At 45.1% G+C, this 19,764-nt stretch overlaps 1 protein-coding gene across 1 annotated transcript in view; it reads right to left on the bottom strand.

The window, feature by feature from the left end:
* LOC106592609 (MYCBP-associated protein) overlaps positions 1-19,764 on the bottom strand; it is a 29,477-nt gene that overhangs the window by 1,444 nt on the left and 8,269 nt on the right. The window contains exons 10-11 of the mRNA XM_082969474.1: positions 1,452-1,576; positions 349-457 (exon numbers count right to left, since the gene is read on the bottom strand). Coding sequence (XP_082825600.1) covers positions 349-457; positions 1,452-1,576 — 234 coding nt within the window. The remainder of the gene's footprint in view (positions 1-348; positions 458-1,451; positions 1,577-19,764) is intronic.

Raw genomic sequence — 19,764 nt, 5'->3', positions numbered from 1 at the left:
GGAGGTGGAGAGACAGAGGAGGGTTGAGAGGAGGATGGAGAAGGAGAGAGGGAGGGAGGGAGAGAAAGAGAAAATGATGGAGAAGGAGAGAGGGAGGGAGGGAGGGAGGGAGGAGGGGGAGATAATATGCTGTTTTTCAGTGTTGTAACTAAGAAAGAGTACTATGACTAAAACCTGTTGTTGAAATCATTTCTCCTCCACTCACCAAACAATAGACCATATGAACAAGAGTTTTATCATTCTACTGTGTATACGTGGTGGCTCTACAGGTTAACAGTGTGTGTGTGTGTGTGTGTGTGTGTGTGTGTGTGTGTGTGTGTGTGTGTGTGTGTGTGTGTGTGTGTGTACCTTGTGAGAGGTGGAGTTGCCTGTCCAGCGGGCGGGCTGCCCACAGAACCTCAGGGCAGGCACCAGCACCGCGTCCAGCATGACATCATCAAACTGCGACAGAGGGTCACTGGGAACAGACAGAGGGACAGGTCGTGTCTCAAATGGCATCCTATTGCTTATATAGTGCCTTACTTTTGAACAGAGGCCCCTATGGGCCCTACATAGTGAATAAGGTGCCCTCTGTACCATAAGGCTCTGATCAAAAGTAGTGCACTAGGACTATATAGGGCATATAGGGCCATATGAGTGTACATTTGGGATGTACACTCAGTCACTATCGGCCATGCTACAATGGACCAACATGAGAATATTTTTTATTTATTTTATTTTACCTTTATTTAACTAGGCAAGTCAGTCACTTACTTACAATGACAGCCTACCGGGGAACAGCGGGTTAACTGCCTTGTTCAGGGGCAGAACGATTTTTACCTTGTCAGCTCTGGGATTTAATCCAGGAACCTTTCGGTTACTGGCCCAACGCTCTAACCACTAGGCTACCTGCCGCCCCCAGAATCAATACACACGGTCACTATAGGCAACGCTACAATGGACCAACATGAGGATATTTTCAGAATCAATACACACGGTCACTATAGGCAACGCTACAATGGACCAACATGAGGATATTTTCAGAATCAATACACACGGTCACTATTGGCAACGCTACAATGGACCAACATGAGGATATTTTCAGAATCAATACACACGGTCACTATAGGCAACGCTACAATGGACCAACATGAGGATATTTTCAGAATCAATACACACGGTCACTATAGGCAACGCTACAATGGACCAACATGAGGATATTTTCAGAATCAATACACACGGTCACTATTGGCAACGCTACAATGGACCAACATGAGGATATCATCAGAATCAATACACACGGTCACTATTGGCAACGCTACAATGGACCAACATGAGGATATTTTCAGAATCAATACACACGGTCACTATTGGCAACGCTACAATGGACCAACATGAGGATATCATCAGAATCAATGAGCCACTAGATAAACTGTTTGTCAGTGATTTAGGATGAGGGCGGCATTTCTTACTGGTTCTCCTTCTGCTCTGCCTCCCTAAGCTCCTCCCTCTCCTCCTCCTCCAATATGGGGCTCCGCTTCACAGTGACAGAGGTGAAGGGCTGGCCTGTGCCAATCACCTCCAAGCCATCTATCTCCTAGAGAGGCGGGGAGAGGACAGTATAGTGAGAGACTGGGAGAGGGAGAGAGAGAGAGAGAGAGAGAGAGAGAGAGAGAGAATAGGGTCATGTGGCTCTGGCCAATAGTAGTGCACTATGTTGGGAATAGGTTGCCATTTGGGATGCATCCTATAACTAGGGAACAAACCAGACAGTAATTGTTCACTGAAATATGGCTGAACAGTATCAGTGACAGGTAACACAACATAACATGAACAGAGTATCAGGGTATCAAAGTGACAGGTAACACAACATAATATGAACATCTACCCACTGTCTTCAGCCGTCTCAATATGTAGTCTCTGTTTCTACCCACTGTCTTCAGCCGTCTCAATATGTAGTCTGTTTCTACCCACTGTCTTCAGCCGTCTCAATATGTAGTCTCTGTTTCTACCCACTGTCTTCAGCCGTCTCAATATGTAGGCTCTGTTTCTACCCACTGTCTTCAGCCATCTCAATATGTAGTCTCTGTTTCTACCCACTGTCTTCAGCCGTCTCAATATGTAGGCTCTGTTTCTACCCACTGTTTTCAGCCGTCTCAATATGTAGTCTCTGTTTCTACCCACTGTCTTCAGCCGTCTCAATATGTAGTCTCTGTTTCTACCCACTGTCTTCAGCCGTCTCAATATGTAGTCTCTGTTTCTACCCACTGTCTTCAGCCGTCTCAATATGTAGTCTCTGTTTCTACCCACTGTCTTCAGCCGTCTCAATATGTAGGCTCTGTTTCTACCCACTGTCTTCAGCCATCTCAATATGTAGTCTCTGTTTCTACCCACTGTCTTCAGCCGTCTCAATATGTAGGCTCTGTTTCTACCCACTGTTTTCAGCCGTCTCAATATGTAGTCTCTGTTTCTACCCACTGTCTTCAGCCGTCTCAATATGTAGTCTCTGTTTCTACCCACTGTCTTCAGCCGTCTCAATATGTAGTCTCTGTTTCTACCCACTGTCTTCAGCCATCTCAATATGTAGTCTCTGTTTCTACCCACTGTCTTCAGCCGTCTCAATATGTAGTCTCTGTTTCTACCCACTGTCTTCAGCCGTCTCAATATGTAGTCTCTGTTTCTACCCACTGTCTTCAGCCGTCTCAATATGTAGTCTCTGTTTCTACCACTGTCTTCAGCCGTCTCAATGTGTAGTCTCTGTTTCTACCCACTGTCTTCAGCCGTCTCAATATGTAGTCTCTGTTTCTTTCTGACCATTTCTCGCTTTCCCTCTCAATCTGTTCTCAGCTCTCTCTCTCTCACTCTCTGTCTCACGCTCTCTCTCTCTCCATCATCTATCTGACAGCACATTCTGTCTCTGTCTGTTTCTCTGGACACATCAAACTCCCAGTCAGACCACACTGACATCCACACACTTGAATGAACACAAACACACATACAAACACACATACACACACCACCGCCAGACCAGAACATACAGGTTCATTACAACACTGCCTTACACCATTCTCATTATTAATGAGTGTGTGTGTCTATGTGTGTGTGAATGAACTCCCCCATAATAAGCGCCTATTACTTAAGCTGCTAATCAGGTCTAATTGACAATGACTATGCACAGAGGGTGAGGAGAGGCAAAGCTGTGGGTGTCTGTTGTATGTATGTGTGTTACGTGTGCTAGTGTGTGTTTCTGGACCAGTGTGTGTGTGTGTCTGACGGTGCCCCAGGTCTCTCTCAAGGTCATTGCCAAAAACCCAACATAGAAATAGAAAACTAGATATAAACATAGAAATAGATAACATGGAACCTAAACCCAAAAACACCGAAACACACAAAACCAACACCCCCTGCCACGCCCTGACCAAACTACAATGACAAATAATCCCTGGTCAGGATGTGACATTTAGTCCCCATTTGGACTAATCTTCCAAGAGTCCTTAAACATTAAAATACAATTTATAATACAAACACATTTTCACATATAACACACTATTACAAACATACATAATATACTAACATAATGACCCAATAAATACTCAATCTAAAAAATATTGATTCTTCATCTACTATAGTCCCACAACATTTCTATGTATTATATTTAAATCGTTTTAAAATAATGTTTAAATGTATATATTGAAAGGTTTCTGGTTTGCTTAGTTAATTTATTCAATTTCTTTATTGTTCTAAATCGAAATGTTCTTTTGCCTATTTCTCTTTTCTGTCTGGATAACGCATAAATGGTGGACAATCTATTCCTAGTATTTACGGAATGTCTGTCTCTTACCAACTGAATACCGTTGTGAATAGAACTTGGACGTTTTAAATTATGTATATTATAAAATAAAATAAGCATGTTTTTTTCAATTATCTTGTCGATTGATGACCAACCAAGAACATTGCGCATGACTGCAACAGAAGAACCATGTCTCCACCTTAAAACAATCCTTGCTGCTTTGATCTGTGTATTCTGCAGCCTCCTAACTTCACTTGATGATGCATTTCCCCAGACCACAGAACAGTAGTTCACCTGACTCTCAATTAATGCTTGTGTTATCTGCTTAAGAATTTTTCCTGGTAAATATTTAGCTATCCTTCTGATTATGCATGCATTTATTTTTTTTACATTGATTAGTTATTTGAGATGGCCATGATAAGCAGTTGTCTAGCTGCACTCCCAATAGTTTGGTTTCTGCCACTTCTTTAATTTGTACTCCTCCCATACTTAATTGTATCCCATGCTGTTTTGGCCTTTTCCTAGTGGAACAGACCAACATAACTTTGGTTTTCTTGGTGTTTAAAACAAGTTTGTTCTGGCAAACCCACTCCCTGATATTCTCCAAATCTCCTTGCAAAGCTTGCTGTACCTATTGAACCGATTGTCTTGCTGCATAAATTGTAGTATCATCTGCAAATATAGTAGCTTGAGTTTCAGCTAAGGCATAGGGAAGGTCGTTGGTATATATTAAATAAAGAAGTGGCCTAAGGCAGCTGCCCTGCGGTATTCCACAGTTTAAAGCATGAGGGGAAGAAAATGAACCATTGATATAGGTGGACTGTTTCCTGTCAGTTAGATATGACTGTACCCAATTCAATGCTACCTCCTTAAAACCATAATGCATTAATTTTGTCAAAATTATTTCATGATCCACTAAATCAAATGCTGCACTGAAATCTAAAAATAGTACACCCACAAACTTGCCATTATCCATAGCATTGAGCCACTGGTCAGTCATGTCAACCAATGCAGTGGTAGTGGAATGGTTTTTGCGATAAGCATGCTGATTGGCTATAATCAGATCATTCTTTTCCATGTACTCCCATATTTGTCTACTCACAATACCCTCCAATGTCTTACTGAGTGTAGGGAGTAGACTAGTTGGTCGACTATTGGCAGGAGTAATGGGTTCTTTGCAGTCTTTCGGAATAGGACACAGTTTGGCATGCTTCCATACATTTGCAAACATCCCCTTTTCCAGTGACTAATTAAATATGTATCTCAGTGGAACTGCAATCTGGGGAGCAGCACAGCGTAGCAAAAAATTGTCCATAAGACCATAACCTGTAGATTTACCATCAGGTAATGACTTCAATAGGTTTAACACCTCCTTCACTGACACCGTTTGCAGACTAAAAGAGCAGGTCTTGTTGCTCATAATATGATCATCAATCCATTGGACAATAGCTTGCTTGGAAGAATGTATGTTTACAGTGTTGCTCAGTAAATGTATTTTCTTTGTAAAAAAATCTGCAAAATGATTGGCAATATCAACTGGTTTAGTTATTATTCTCCCGTCAACCTCCACACTAGATGGGCATGATGAGATAGATGTACCAAGTAACTGTGTTCCATACCTTTTTAGAATAATTTTTACAATCAATAAAAGCATTGTTGTAAAATAACTTTTTTTCTTTCGATTCAATTTAACTGCACAATTACGTAATGTTCTATAATTCTGTTCATCAATTTCTAATTTTGATTTGGCTGCTAAGACTTTTGCCATATTTCTTTGAGAAAAAGCCTCACGCAGTTCATCATCAATCCATGGAGATGGACGAGCACCATCTGTACTCTTTCTTATAGGGGCATGATGGTCCATTACCTCAGTGAGCAAATCAATAAAACATTCTGTAACGTGATTTAAATTATCCTCTAGATAAATCAGCTCCCAGGGTACAGCAGCCAAATCATTTAGAAATAGCGCATGATTAAATGTTTTAAAATTTATCTTGACCACAATCCTAGGGGGTTTCTTTGGAACCTTGGTGTTGATGGTTATGGTCACAATATTATGGTCTGTCCAGCCCACTGGCATTGATCTGGCTTTTAAGCATTGCAATGGTATATTACAGAAAATCAGATCAATGCATGTGTCTGAACGATGACCCAACTTAATTGATGATCTAGTAGTATCATTAACCATTTGTTTCAAACCACAGTTCTCGGCATATCTCATCAATTTTGTTCTATTCGAATTATTGTGATCCTTCCAATTTATATTAAAATCACCCAACATAAATACATCTCTGTTGCTATCTGTGGCCTGGTCAAACCCAGTACATAAGTCATCCAAATAGGACACTTTAGAGCTAGAAGGTCTATACACACATCCCACCAATATGGCTGCCTGGTGAGGCAGATGTACTTGAGCCCATAGTGCCTCTACTTGACATATATTAAGGTCATCCCTCCTCTTAAAAGGTATATGATTCTGAATGTACAGTGCTACACCCCCACCATTCTTATTCCTGTCCCTTCTCAGTAGACTATATCCAGGAATGTTAATTTGCCCATAATTTACAGATGCATCTAAATGCGTTTCAGTCAAAGCCAAAATATGAATATTATTAATGTTGACCAAGTTAAAAACCTCATGTATTTTGTTAGGAAGGCTACATACATTAACCTGAGCTATATGCAACCCTTTCCTTATCAAGTGGAGATCAATAGAGCATGTATTCATTATAGTTGAAGTTGTCATGATACACTACAACACACAAATTTGAACATTCAATTAAAATAGCCGGGGAGTTACTCTAGGGTCCCGATACAATTGCCCGATGATATAAAGTTTATCCATCACCATGGAGACTCGTTGACTCAGGCAACGCTTTTCCTTCATGATGGGATATAGTTTTTTTCTCCTTTCATTGATCTCGGTGGGGAAGTGATCATTCATTCCAAAATCAGTGTTTCTGAGTTCTCTGCCCATGTTCTTTGTCATTTCATTTTGCTTAAATTTGTCAAAACATGCAGTAATAGCCCATGGCCTATTTCCAGAGGCCTTACCTATTCTATGGACTCTGGAGAAAGTGACATTACGCACAACATCAGTGGGCAGTTTTAGTTGAGTTGACATACAGTCTCGGACTGTGTCCTCACAGCCTCTGCTGTTGTCATTCTCCGGTATCCCTGAAAATATTAGATTGTCCCGCATTGATCGACACTGTACATCAAGCAAGGTTTCTTTAAGTTGTTTGTTCTCCCTTTGCACCACCTCCACCTTGCTATGAATAGAGTCTACAGTATCTTTCAGCACCGTGTTCTCTTTCCTTAGATCATCAATCTGACGTTGGCTGAATTCTAGACTAGCACATAATGCATTGATGTCCTCTCGTAATATATCCAAGATATCAAGTTTGGCAAGCCTTTCATTGATGGATTTTAACAAGTCAACATCCATATCAGTAAACCTCTCCCCACTCGCCACACTCTTACTAGGGGATGGTTTGGTTCCATTGTTGATAACTATTTGCCAACCTGGTTTTGGTTTATTTTGTTGATTGGGTTGGCTGTCCTTAACAATGCTTGAATCCTCCGAAACCAGCGACATGTTTCTTTGAGTTCGTAAGTATCTCTCATCAATGAATCGTTCAAGCTCTTCAATGGACTCTGAATCATCCAGCGTGTTTACGGGCAGAGTTAAACACACAAACTCAACTGAAAACCGGATGTAGGTGCAACTGATTCAATAGTGTTATTGTTATTGTCAGGTGCGTCGTAGTAAGTGGACCAAGGCGCAGCGGGTATCGTGCTCATCTTCTTTTATTTATATAAGTGAACACAAACAAAATAAATAGATGTAAACTAACAGTTCCGTAAGGACACAAGGACTATACGAAAAAAAAACTACCCACAAACACAAGAGAAAATAAACCCACTTAAATATGGCCTCCAATTAGAAGCAACGACAACCAGCTGCTTCTAATTGGAGGTTGTTCCCAAAACTAACATAGAAATAGAAAAACTAGAAAACCCACATAGAAATAGAAAACAGAACATACACCAAAAACCCCGAAACACACAAAACAAACATCCCCTGCCACGCCCTGACCAAACTACAATAACAAATAACCCCTTTTACTGGTCAGGACGTGACAGTTATGTTGTAGAACAGGACTTTCTCAGTGATTGGATTATTGTTATGTTGTAGAACAGTAGAACAGGTCTCTCTCAGTGATAGGGTTATTGTTATGTTATAGAACAGGACTGTCTCAGTGATAGGGTTATTGTTATGTTGTAGAACAGGACTGTCTCAGTGACAGGGTTATTGTTATGTTGTAGAACAGTAGAACAGGACTGTCTCAGTGATATGGTTATTGTTATGTAATAGAACAGGACTGTCTCAGTGATAGGGGTATTGTTATGTTGTAGAACAGGACTGTCTCAGTGATAGGGTTATTGTTATGTTGTAGAACAGGACTGTCTCAGTGATAGGGTTATTGTTATGTAATAGAACAGGACTGTCTCAGTGATAGGGGTATTGTTATGTTGTAGAACAGGACTGTCTCAGTGATAGGGGTATTGTTATAGAACAGGACTGTCTCAGTGACAGGGTTATTGTTATGTTATAGAACAGGACTGTCTCAGTGATAGGGGTATTATGTTGTAGAACAGGACTGTCTCAGTGATAGTGTTATTGTTATAGAACAGGACTGTCTCAGTGATAGGGTTATTGTTATGTTGTAGAACAGGACTGTCTCAGTGATTTGGTTATTGTTATGTTGTAGAACAGGACTGTCTCAGTGATAGTGTTATTGTTATGTTGTAGAACAGGACTGTCTCAGTGATAGGGTTATTGTTATGTTGTAGAACAGTAGAACAGGACTGTCTCAGTGATAGTGTTATTGTTATGTTGTAGAACAGGACTGTCTCAGTGATAGTGTTATTGTTATGTTCTAGAACAGGACTGTCTCAGTGATAGGGTTATTGTTATGTTGTAGAACAGGACTGTCTCAGTGATAGGGTTATTGTTATGTGGTAGAACAGTAGAACAGGACTGTCTCAGTGATATGGTTATTGTTATGTTGTAGAACAGGGCTGTCTCAGTGATAGGGTTATTGTTATGTTGTAGAACAGTAGAACAGGACTGTCTCAGTGATATGGTTATTGTTATGTTGTAGAACAGGACTGTCTCAGTGATAGGGTTATTGTTATGTTGTAGAACAGGACTGTCTCAGTGATAGGGTTATTGTTATGTTGTAGAACAGTAGAACAGGACTGTCTCAGTGATAGTGTTATTGTTATGTTGTAGAACAGGGGCCTGTTGCACAAAACTAGGATAAGGGATTAAGCCAGGATATCTTGGTGATCCTGGCTCAATTGATCCGTAATCCGGTTGCACTAAAGATGGATAGGGGGCAGGAGGATATGTTATGGTATAAATTACCATGGAGATTTATTCTGTGGAGCTAGCCTGCTCCAGACCAGGCTAAATTCCAGGATCTATTTAATCTCATCCCTAATGTCAGTCAGCAGTCACCACAAATGGAAACCAATAGTTATTTCACTGCTCACTATACATTGTTATCACATAACTAGACCCACTGTCATTATTTAAACGTTTGTGATCATTAATTTCAATGATTTTGGATAAAAAATAATTTTTAGATTATGTTGCTATCATTAGATAATTTACAGTTTCCCATAGACTATAAGGCTATATATAAAATGATAGAATATTAGGGCCACAGAGGGGAAAAAAACACAAGTAATAATATTGTAACCGGTTGTTTTAAAGGAGGACAGTTGTTAAAATGACAGATGTGGGGCATTTCGTGAAATTGTACTTCAGTATGGTTTCATAAACAAAGACATGCTGATGTGCCAGAATATTAAGTATCACATTGTCATAAGTATCAAAACTGTAAAAACAATATGTAGCTTTTCTGCAGAAAGAACCAGCCTCATAAATGTATGACTTTATCCTTTTTCTTCAGTGTGGCCCTAGTACTCTGTCATATAAACAAATACACATTCCATATGAATATAAAAACACAATGTGTAACATTATGTTCCTTTATTGAATAAGGACAAAACAAAGCAGGTAAACCATCAGCTCCTTTCGAAACTGAAGTCACAGTGACTACAAGATGGAAAGCACAGAATCCAAGCATATTATACAAAATGATACATACACATTCAAAGGTCTGTATATAACACACCCTGCATGTCTGCACACTAAAATAAATGCAGGACAAATCCATACACATCAACTGAACAGACAAATGAATGGATGCAGTAGCCTCCCTGCAGCCTTGTATTACACACAGTATACCGCACAAACATCATAAGAGGCCAAATTCGTAAAAAAACGAACCCAAAAAAACCCCAATTCCTCTGCCACCGCAGGACATATTTAACCAAAATTGAAAGCACACATACTAACTAAAATAATTCAACACATATTGGTCCCTCAGCAGCCGACCACTGTCGTCATCAGGGAAGATTGCCGGATTGTCCCAGTCCATGGCTGGTGGCACTCTGGGGGCCCTCTCCTTCCTCAGGCAGGCCACATTGTGGAGGACAGCACAAGCCACAGTAATATCACATGCCCTAACAGGGCTGACCCTTAATTTGTGAAGGCAGTGAAAGCGTGCCTTCAGGAGGCCAAAGGTCATTTCAACTCTGGCCCTGGTCCTGGCATGGGCATGGTTGTAGGCCTGCTGTGCTTCCTGGGGGTCTGTGAAAGGTGTCAGGAGAAAAGGCTGACAGCCATACCCCCTGTCTCCCAGCAGCACACCAGAGAATTCACCTGTCAACACAAAATCTCATCATTACTACCTCATAAACACAGTGATATTCTTGACACAGCCATGATGGTTATAAATAGGGGTTGTGTGGCTTACCTTGTGATAGGCACTGATAGATTTCAGAGGCCCGAAAGATTCTGGAGTCATGGACTGAGCCAGGCCATTTTGCCACAACATTGCTGATCACACAGTCAGCATTGCAGACCATCTGAAATCATAAGATGAGGAATATTACACCAATCAATGCACATCACTGGCAATGCAGAGTGTTCGTCAATGGACAATATCAAAAAGTTATGTTCACCTGAACATTAATGCTGTGAAAGGATTTCCTATTCACAAAATCGGCCTCATGGGCACCTGAGGGGGCTTTTATCCTTATGTGTGTGCAGTCCACTGCACCAATGACATTGGGGAAACCTGTCACACAAAGTAATGAGTATCCTACTATGTGTTAACAGTTGTCCTGTAATTTGTAGATCCTCTTACCTGCAATCCTATAGAACTCCTCTTTGATGTCACAGAGTCTTCTGTGGCCAGGGAAGGAGATGAAGACATCTGCTAATGCTTTGATAGCCAGACACACACTCCTTATTGTGCGGCAAATTGTGGCCTTGTTCAGCTGTTCTGCATCCCCCACTGAGTACAGGAAGGCTCCACTAGAAAAAAAGCGCAAGGCCACACAAACCATTTGCTCCACACTCAGTGCATGGCTCCGTGCAGTGCGGTGCTTAATCCTGGGACCCAGTAGTCTGCATAGATACCTGATGCCATCTGCAGAAAACCTGTATCTTTCATATAGATGGTCATCAGGGAAGGCCAGTGGGTCCAACCGGTCCCTGAAGACCCTTTCTCGCCTGAAGGCTCTCCTCAGCACAAGTGCTTCTTCATCCACCACATCTCGCACGAATGGGCATGCCATTGTCAGAGCAGAAAGGAACACACAATTTTGGGCCTTCATATAGGCTAGTGGCCACACCTGGTGCTGGGGGGGTGGGCAAAAGAGGGCGATGCCTTATAACGATGACTTGGTTGTACTGATTGCTGGGAAAATAAAAAAAACCTTAGAAAGATGCCACCGTCCTGTGTGCTCACAATAAGAGCTCATATGTCATGGCTCACTTGACTTTACGAGAATATACCTAATTTTTATTTTGAGCTGTGTCATCTTCTTGGAGCTGGGGGAGGAAAGAAAAATAATGATTAATACATTTGTGTTACAGTTAGCATACAGTGTACATTGAAGGCATATCTCACCTCCCTCTCAAGTTTTTTTATTTCAAGGTCCAGTTTCCTAATTGTCCTCTTTTTTATTTCGGACTCCAGTGCAAGATTTTCCATCTTTTTCTTCTTGTACTGAATGTCTATGTCTGCCAGTTCTATTTGGCGCCGGAGGTGGTTGCCATACAACTTTCTGATAGCTTGTGAGCTCTGTGAACACAATACAATTAGCGCAGCTGGAATTTGGCAGGATGTGGTGTCCTTTTATTAATACGCACTATGTTGCCAGGCTGGTTTTCCCACTGTATAGCATCTGGGTCCTGTAAAAGAAATTAGATTTTTTGATTTTGATGAGGACTCCTCACCATTGTAGAGTAAATAGTACTTTCACAGTCTTAACATGATACCTCATGCCTTCTGGAATCCAGAGAGATGGTCTCCTCCTCATCATCGTCTCCATCATGTGCTGTTGCTGCTGCACTGGGGCCTTCACCCTATCACATTTAATCGGATTCATATTGAAGCTAGTAGACAAGACATGCCAGGCCTACAGTATGCCTTTGATGGAGTACTCACTGGATCAGCATCGTCTGGTGCTTGTGCTGGTGGCTCTAACAGGAACACAGTGCTGCCAGACACTGCAAGGCAATAGGTAAACCAAAGTCAGACAGTCCAAATTGATTCAATATGAATGTGGTTGTATCCCATGTAGAGATGGAAGGACATACCTTGAATGAAGCGGGTGGCATCTTGGGAGGAACCTATGCTCGTCTCTTTCCCCCCAGGGATCCCCTCTAAGACGGGCCTGCCTTTATTTAGCTCCAAGGCCATGTCCTCTGCTGGGGTAAGGTCAGCCTTTGGTGACCCACCACCCGTGCCTTGTCTGTGGGTATTCTTTTTCACTGCTAAAACAGTACAGACAATGTGTGAGCAGGCACCTTCTGGGTACAATATATGCTTGTGCTTTGTTAAATATTAGTCAGGGACCATACCATTCTGCAGAATGTTCTTGTATTTGATTTTGACCTGCTGCCATGTCCGTTTTGGCCCGTTCATGTTTAATCTACACACACACACACACACACACACACACACACACACACACACACACACATTTAATGGAGTCACACTGCAAAAAATTACTTGGTATTTTTGTCTTGTTTTCAGTAAAAATATCAAAAAATCTATCATAGCTTTATACAGTGTGATGGAGTTACTTTACACAATTTCACTCATATCTGCAGTGCATTTCAATTAAAAATTTAACCGTTTCATAATTACAGTACAACTGCATTTTTGGAGATGTGAATTAAATATTTGAATTGTAATTGTGATGTTTCAGCGGAGCGGTGACTGTGTAATTGTGCACTACTTACGCATTCAGGCGGTCTGCAATACTTTGCCACGCTTTTTCTCTTTGCTTTATCACTGTGGCGGTGTTGCCTTTCTTCTTAATTATATATTTTACCTCCTCGTATGCCTCCATGAGGATTTGTGCTTCCGACGGGGAAAAGTACGCGGCTCTAGTTGCCATGGTAAATCAGTTAATCTGTGATCTGTGGCGGGGTCTATTTGAGTGAGCCGTGAGCGCGCACCTATCCAGGATTGGTTTCACCTGGCTTAATGAATCCGTGTCTGCTCATCCTGGCTTGGTCTTTGTGCAACCAATTAAGCCTGGACGCACATGTTTTGGCTTCATTGAGCTCAGCTGAGTCATTTATCCCGGATGTCTTAATTCTACTTTTGTGCAACAGGCCCCTGGACTGTCTCAGTGATAGTGTTATTGTTATGTTCTAGAACAGGACTGTCTCAGTGATATGGTTATTGTTATGTTGTAGAACAGGGCTGTCTCAGTGATAGGGTTATTGTTATGTTGTAGAACAGTAGAACAGGACTGTCTCAGTGATATGGTTATTGTTATGTTGTAGAACAGGACTGTCTCAGTGATAGGGTTATTGTTATGTTGTAGAACAGGACTGTCTCAGGGATAGGGTTATTGTTATGTTGTAGAACAGTAGAACAAGACTGGTCATGTCTTCTGGGGTTCCAATCCACCAGACCTGAACACTGTCACTCTATGTGTTTCAAGACTGGGCATTCAACTGAGACTGCTCTTCTCTGTGTCACGGAGGCTCTCCGCACTGCTAAAGCTAACTCTCTCTCCTCTGCTCTCATCCTTCTAGACCTATCTGCTGCCTTTGATACTGTGAACCATCAGATCCTCCTCTCCACCCTCTCCGAGTTGGGCATCTCCGGCGCGGCCCACGCTTGGATTGCGTCCTACCTGACAGGTCGCTCCTACCAGGTGGCGTGGCGAGAATCTGTCTCCGCACCACGTGCTCTCACCACTGGTGTCCCCCAGGGCTCTGTTCTAGGCCCTCTCCTATTCTCGCTATACACCAAGTCACTTGGCTCTGTCATATCCTCACATGGTCTCTCCTATCATTGCTATGCAGACGACACACAATTAATCTTCTCCTTTCCCCCTTCTGATAACCAGGCGGCGAATCGCATCTCTGCATGTCTGTCAGACATATCCGTGTGGATGACGGATCACCAGCTCAAGCTGAACCTCGGCAAGACGGAGCTGCTCTTCCTCCTGGGGAAGGACTGCCCGTTCCATGATCTCGCCATCACGGTTGACAACTCCCTTGTGTCCTCCTCCCAGAGTGCTAAGAACCTTGGCGTGATCCTGGACAACACCCTGTCGTTCTCCACTAACATCAAGGCGGTGACCCGATCCTGTAGGTTCATGCTCTACAACATTCGTAGAGTACGACCCTGCCTCACACAGGAAGCGGCGCAGGTCCTAATCCAGGCACTTGTCATCTCCCGTCTGGATTACTGCAACTCGCTGTTGGCTGGGCTCCCTGCCTGTGCCATTAAACCCCTACAACTCATCCAGAACGCCGCAGCCCGTCTGGTGTTCAACCTTCCCAAGTTCTCTCACGTCACCCCGCTCCTCCGCTCTCTCCACTGGCTTCCAGTTGAAGCTCGCATCCGCTACAAGACCATGGTGATTGCCTACGGAGCTGTGAAGGGAACGGCACCTCCATACCTTCAGGCTCTGATCAGGCCCTACACCCAAACAAGGGCACTGCGTTCATCCACCACTGGCCTGCTGGCCCCCCTACCTCTGAGGAAGCACAGTTCCCGCTCAGCCCAGTCAAAACTGTTCGCTGCTCTGGCACCCCAATGGTGGAACAAGCTCCCTCACGACGCCAGGACAGCGGAGTCAATCACCACCTTCCGGAGACACCTGAAACCCCACCTCTTTAAGGAATACCTAGGATAGGATAAAGTAATCCTTCTAACCCCCCCCCCCCTTAAAAGATTTAGATGCACTATTGTAAAGTGGTTGTTCCACTGGATATCATAAGGTGAATGCACCATTTTGTAAGTCGCTCTGGATAAGAGCGTCTGCTAAATGACTTAAATGTAAATGTAAATGTATGTATGGGCAGGCACTGGGTACACGCTTCATTAACCGTACAAGTTGTGTGTGTGTGTGTGTGTGTGTGTGTCATGTTCTGAACGGATCAGGAGTGTACAGGACATCCACATCAGACACACAGTGTGCCTCTCTCTCTGTTAACTTGTACACTGTCATTAAACGTATTCAGGACATCAAGAGTTAGGGCAGCTCACCCTGAGCGGGGAGGGAACAGGGAAGGATGGGGGTTTGTGGAGGAGGTGGAGTGGTTAGAGTAGGCTATTTAGTGGTGTGTAGGAAGGTCTTTGAAGTGGAAATAAATTAACACTGTATTTATAGTGAGGCAAAACTTATTCAGCTAGCAGGATGTAACGGTTTGGTAGTCGTGGTGAAGGAATGAGGCACAGGAAGCAGCGAGCTCAGGGTAGTGGCGTATTTAATTTACACACACACACCAAACAAATACTCCCAAACACAGGGGAGAAAACACACACGGCGTAACACAGCGCCGACACGAACAATGAGCGAGACCCCCAGCCAAGACCCCCAGCCGCTCCATCGAATCAATCGATCACGAACACCGAGCGGCACATACATGCGACCCACGGGAACCTGCGCAGGCGCAGGTTCCAACACTAATGCCCGCTCGATGTCCGCGTCCACCTCCCATACCACCGGCGCCACCAGCCTAGACGCTGGAATGATGGGAGTCGGATCGATGGGCCGGTCCTCCGTGTCATAGAGACGGGACAGCGCGTCGGCTCTAGTGTTCAGGGAACCCGGTCTATAGGAGATAGTGAACCTAAACCGGGCGAAGAACATGGCCCACCTTGCCTGACATGGATTCAGTCTCCTCGCTGCCCGGATGTACTCCAGGTTTCGGTGGTCGGTCCAGATGAGAAAGGGGTGCTTAGCCCCCTCAAGCCAGTGCCGCCACACCCTCAAGGCTTTTACCACCGCTAGCAACTCCCTGTCCCCCACATCATAGTTATGCTCCGCCGAGCTGAGCTTCTTCGAAAAGAAAGCGCAGGGGCGGAGTTTCGATGGCATACCCGAGCGCTGTGATAGCACGGCACCCACCCCAGCCTCGGATGCGTCCACCTCCACTATGAATGCTAGAGACGGGTCCGGGTGCGCCAACACGGGTGCGTCGGTGAACATCGTCTTCAACTTCTTGAAGGCTCCGTCCGCCTCCGTAGACCATCGCAAACGCACCGGCCCCCCCTTCAGCAGTGAGGTAATGGGAGCCGCTACCTGGCCAAAACCCCGGATAAACCTCCGGTAGTAATTGGCAAAGCCTAAGAACCGCTGCACTTCCTTCACCGTGGTTGGAGTCGGCCAATTACGCACGGCCTTAACGCGGTCACACTCCATCACCACCCCCGTGGTGGAAATGCGATAACCCAGAAAGGAAACGGCTCGTTTGGAAAACACACATTTCTCAGCCTTAACGTATAGGTCATGCTCCAGCAGTCTACCAAGCACCTTGCGCACCAGGGACACATGCGCGGAGCGGGTGGCGGAATATGTCAGAATGTCATCGATATAGACAATCACGCCCTGCCCGTGCAGGTCCCTGAGAATCTTGTCAACAAAGGATTGAAAGACGGCTGGAGCATTTTTCAACCCATACGGCATGACAAGGTACTCATAATGGCCCGATGTGGTACTAAAGGCGGTTTTCCACTCGTCTCCCTTCTTGATACGCACCAGGTTATACGTGCTCCTGAGATCCAGTTTTGTGAAGAACTTTGCTCCGTGAAATGATTCCACCGCCGTAGCGATGAGAGGTAGTGGGTAACTAAACCCCACCGTGATAGCGTTTAGACCTCTGTAATCAATGCACGGACGCAGACCTCCCTCCTTTTTCTTCACAAAAAAGAAACTCGAGGAGGCGGGTGAGATGGAGGGCCGAATGTACCCCTGTCCCAGGGATTCCGTGACATATGTCTCCATAGCCGCCACTGTGACAAGGGGTACACGTGACTCTTGGGAAGCGCAGCGTTAACCTGGAGATCTATCGCAAAATCCCCTGTCGATGGGGTGGTAATTTAGTCGCCCTCTTTTTACATAAAGCATTCGCCAAATCGGCGTATTCAGGGGGAATGCGCACGGTGGACACCTGGTCTGGACTCTCCACCGACGTGGCACCTATGGAAACTCCTAGACACCTCCCTGAACACTCCTCTGACCACCCCTGGAGAACCCCCTGTTTCCACAAAATACGGGGATTGTGACCAGCCAGCCAGGGGACCCCCAGCACCACCGGAAACGCAGGCGAATCAATAAGGAAAAACGAATGCGTTCCTTATGATTCCCCTGCGTTACCATGTCCAGTGGCACCGTAGACTCCCTGACTAGCCCTGACCCTAATGGTCGGCTATCTAGGGAGTGCACGGGGAAGGGGGGATCTATCGGCACCCGCGGAATGCCCAGCTTGATGGCAAGTCCACGATCCATAAAGTTCCCAGCTGCGCCTGAATCGACTAGCGCCCTATGCTGGGAAGAGGGACATTTTTTTTAAAACAAAACAGGTAAGAACACGTGACCAACAGGGGGTTCTGGGTGAATCTGGTGCCGACTTACCTGGGGTGACCGAGAAGTGTTCTGCCTGCCCTCTCGACTCCCAGACTGGCTCCTCCAGCACCGGTCGGCCGTGTGTCCTCTCCGACCACAGCTGGTGCAGGAGGAGCCAGCTCCTCCGGCGCCCCTTGGCACGGCCCCCCCTACCTCCATAGGGGTAGGGGCGGGGGTGCACGGAGGTGGAACGGGCAGGACCCTCTCCGAACGCCCGCGGGCAGCCAGCAGATTCTCCAGACGAATGGACATGTCGATGAGCTCGTCCAGGGATAGAGCGGTGTCTCGACAGGCCAGCTCCCTGCGGACGTCCGCCCGGAGACTGCATCGGTAGTGGTCTATGAGGGCCCTGTCGTTCCACCCCGCCCCAGCAGCCAAGGTCCTGAACTCCAACGCGAAGTCCTGAGCGCTCCTCGTCTCCTGCCTGAGGTGGAACAGCCGTTCCTGGATAGTGGTCCCTCGCCGAGTCTGGACCATTCCAGACCGCATTAGCCCACTCCAGAGCTCGGCCCGTCAGGCATGAAACGAGGGCACTCACGCTCTCCTCTCCCGAGGGAGCCGGTCTGACGGTGGCCAGGTACAGCTCGAACTGGAGCAGAAATCCCTGGCATCCAGCCGCCGCCCCATCATACTCCCTCGGGAGCGCCAAACGAAGCGCGCCAGAGCCAGACCTAGTGGGAGGAGGAGGTGGCTGCATCGGAGGAGCCGGAGGTGGAGAGAGGAGACCACTTCTCTCCCATCGGTCCATCCTCTCCATCATCTGGTCCATCGTGGATCCGATGCGGTGGAGGACCGTAGTGTGGTGGAGGACGCGTTCCTCCGTCGAGGGAAGAAGGGTGGCCGCTGCTCCTGCTGATTCCATGCCTTTTTGGGGTGCGGGATTCTGTAACGGTTTGGTAGTCGTGGTGAAGGAATGAGGCACAGGAAGCAGCGAGCACATGGTAGTGGCGTATTTAATTTACACACACACACCAAAAAAATACTCCCAAACACAGGGGAGAAAACACACACGGCGTAACACAGCGCCGACACGAACAATGAGCCGTCAGCAACAAAACAATCCCGCACAACACGGAAGCGGACCAGCCAAAATAAATAGCCCCGCTAATTAACCAAACTAACCACAGGTGCACAAAACCAAAACAAGGGAAAACCAAAAAAGGGAATCAGTGGCAGCTAATAGGCCGGTGACGACGACCGCCGAGCGCCACCCGAGCAGGAGGGGGCGCCACCGTCGGTGGGAATCGTGACACAGGAGTATTGTGGAGTGAGGTAGAGAGTATTGTGGAGTGAGGTATAAAGTATTGTGGAGTGATGTATAGAGTATTGTGGAGTGAGTGAGACAGTATTGTGGAGTGAGGTAGACAGTATTGTGGAGTGAGGTATAACGTATTGTGGAGTGAGATAGACAGTATTGTGGAGTGAGGTATAGAGTATTGTGGAGTGAGGTATAAAGTATTGTGGAGTGAGGTAGACAGCATTGTGGAGTGAGATATAAAGTATTGTGAAGTGAGGTAGAGAGTATTGTGGAGTGAGGTATAAAGTATTGTGGAGTGAGGTAGAGAGTATTGTGGAGTGAGGTATAAAGTATTGTGGAGTGAGGTATAGAGTATTGTGGAGTGAGGTAGACAGTATTGTGGAGTGAGGTATAAAGTATTGTGGAGTGAGGTGGAGAGTATTGTGGAGTGAGGTAGACAGTATTGTGGAGTGAGGTATAAAGTATTGTGGAGTGAGGTACAAAGTAATGTGGAGTGAGGTATAAAGTATTGTGGAGTGAGGTAGAGAGTATTGTGGAGTGGAGGGAGACAGTATTGGAGTGAGGTAGACAGTATTGTGGAGTGAGGTTTAGAGTATTGTGGAGTGAGGTAGAAAGTATTGTGGAGTGAGGTAAATAGTATTGTGGAGTGAATTAAAGAGTATTGCCAAGATGAGGTATAGAGTATTGTGGAGTGAGGTAGACAGTATTG

Source organism: Salmo salar, chromosome 02 (assembly GCF_965601325.2).
Source record: "Salmo salar chromosome 02, fSalSal1, whole genome shotgun sequence".
Taxonomy (NCBI): Eukaryota; Metazoa; Chordata; class Actinopteri; order Salmoniformes; family Salmonidae; genus Salmo; species Salmo salar.
This window is presented reverse-complemented; position numbering and strand designations above follow the sequence as displayed.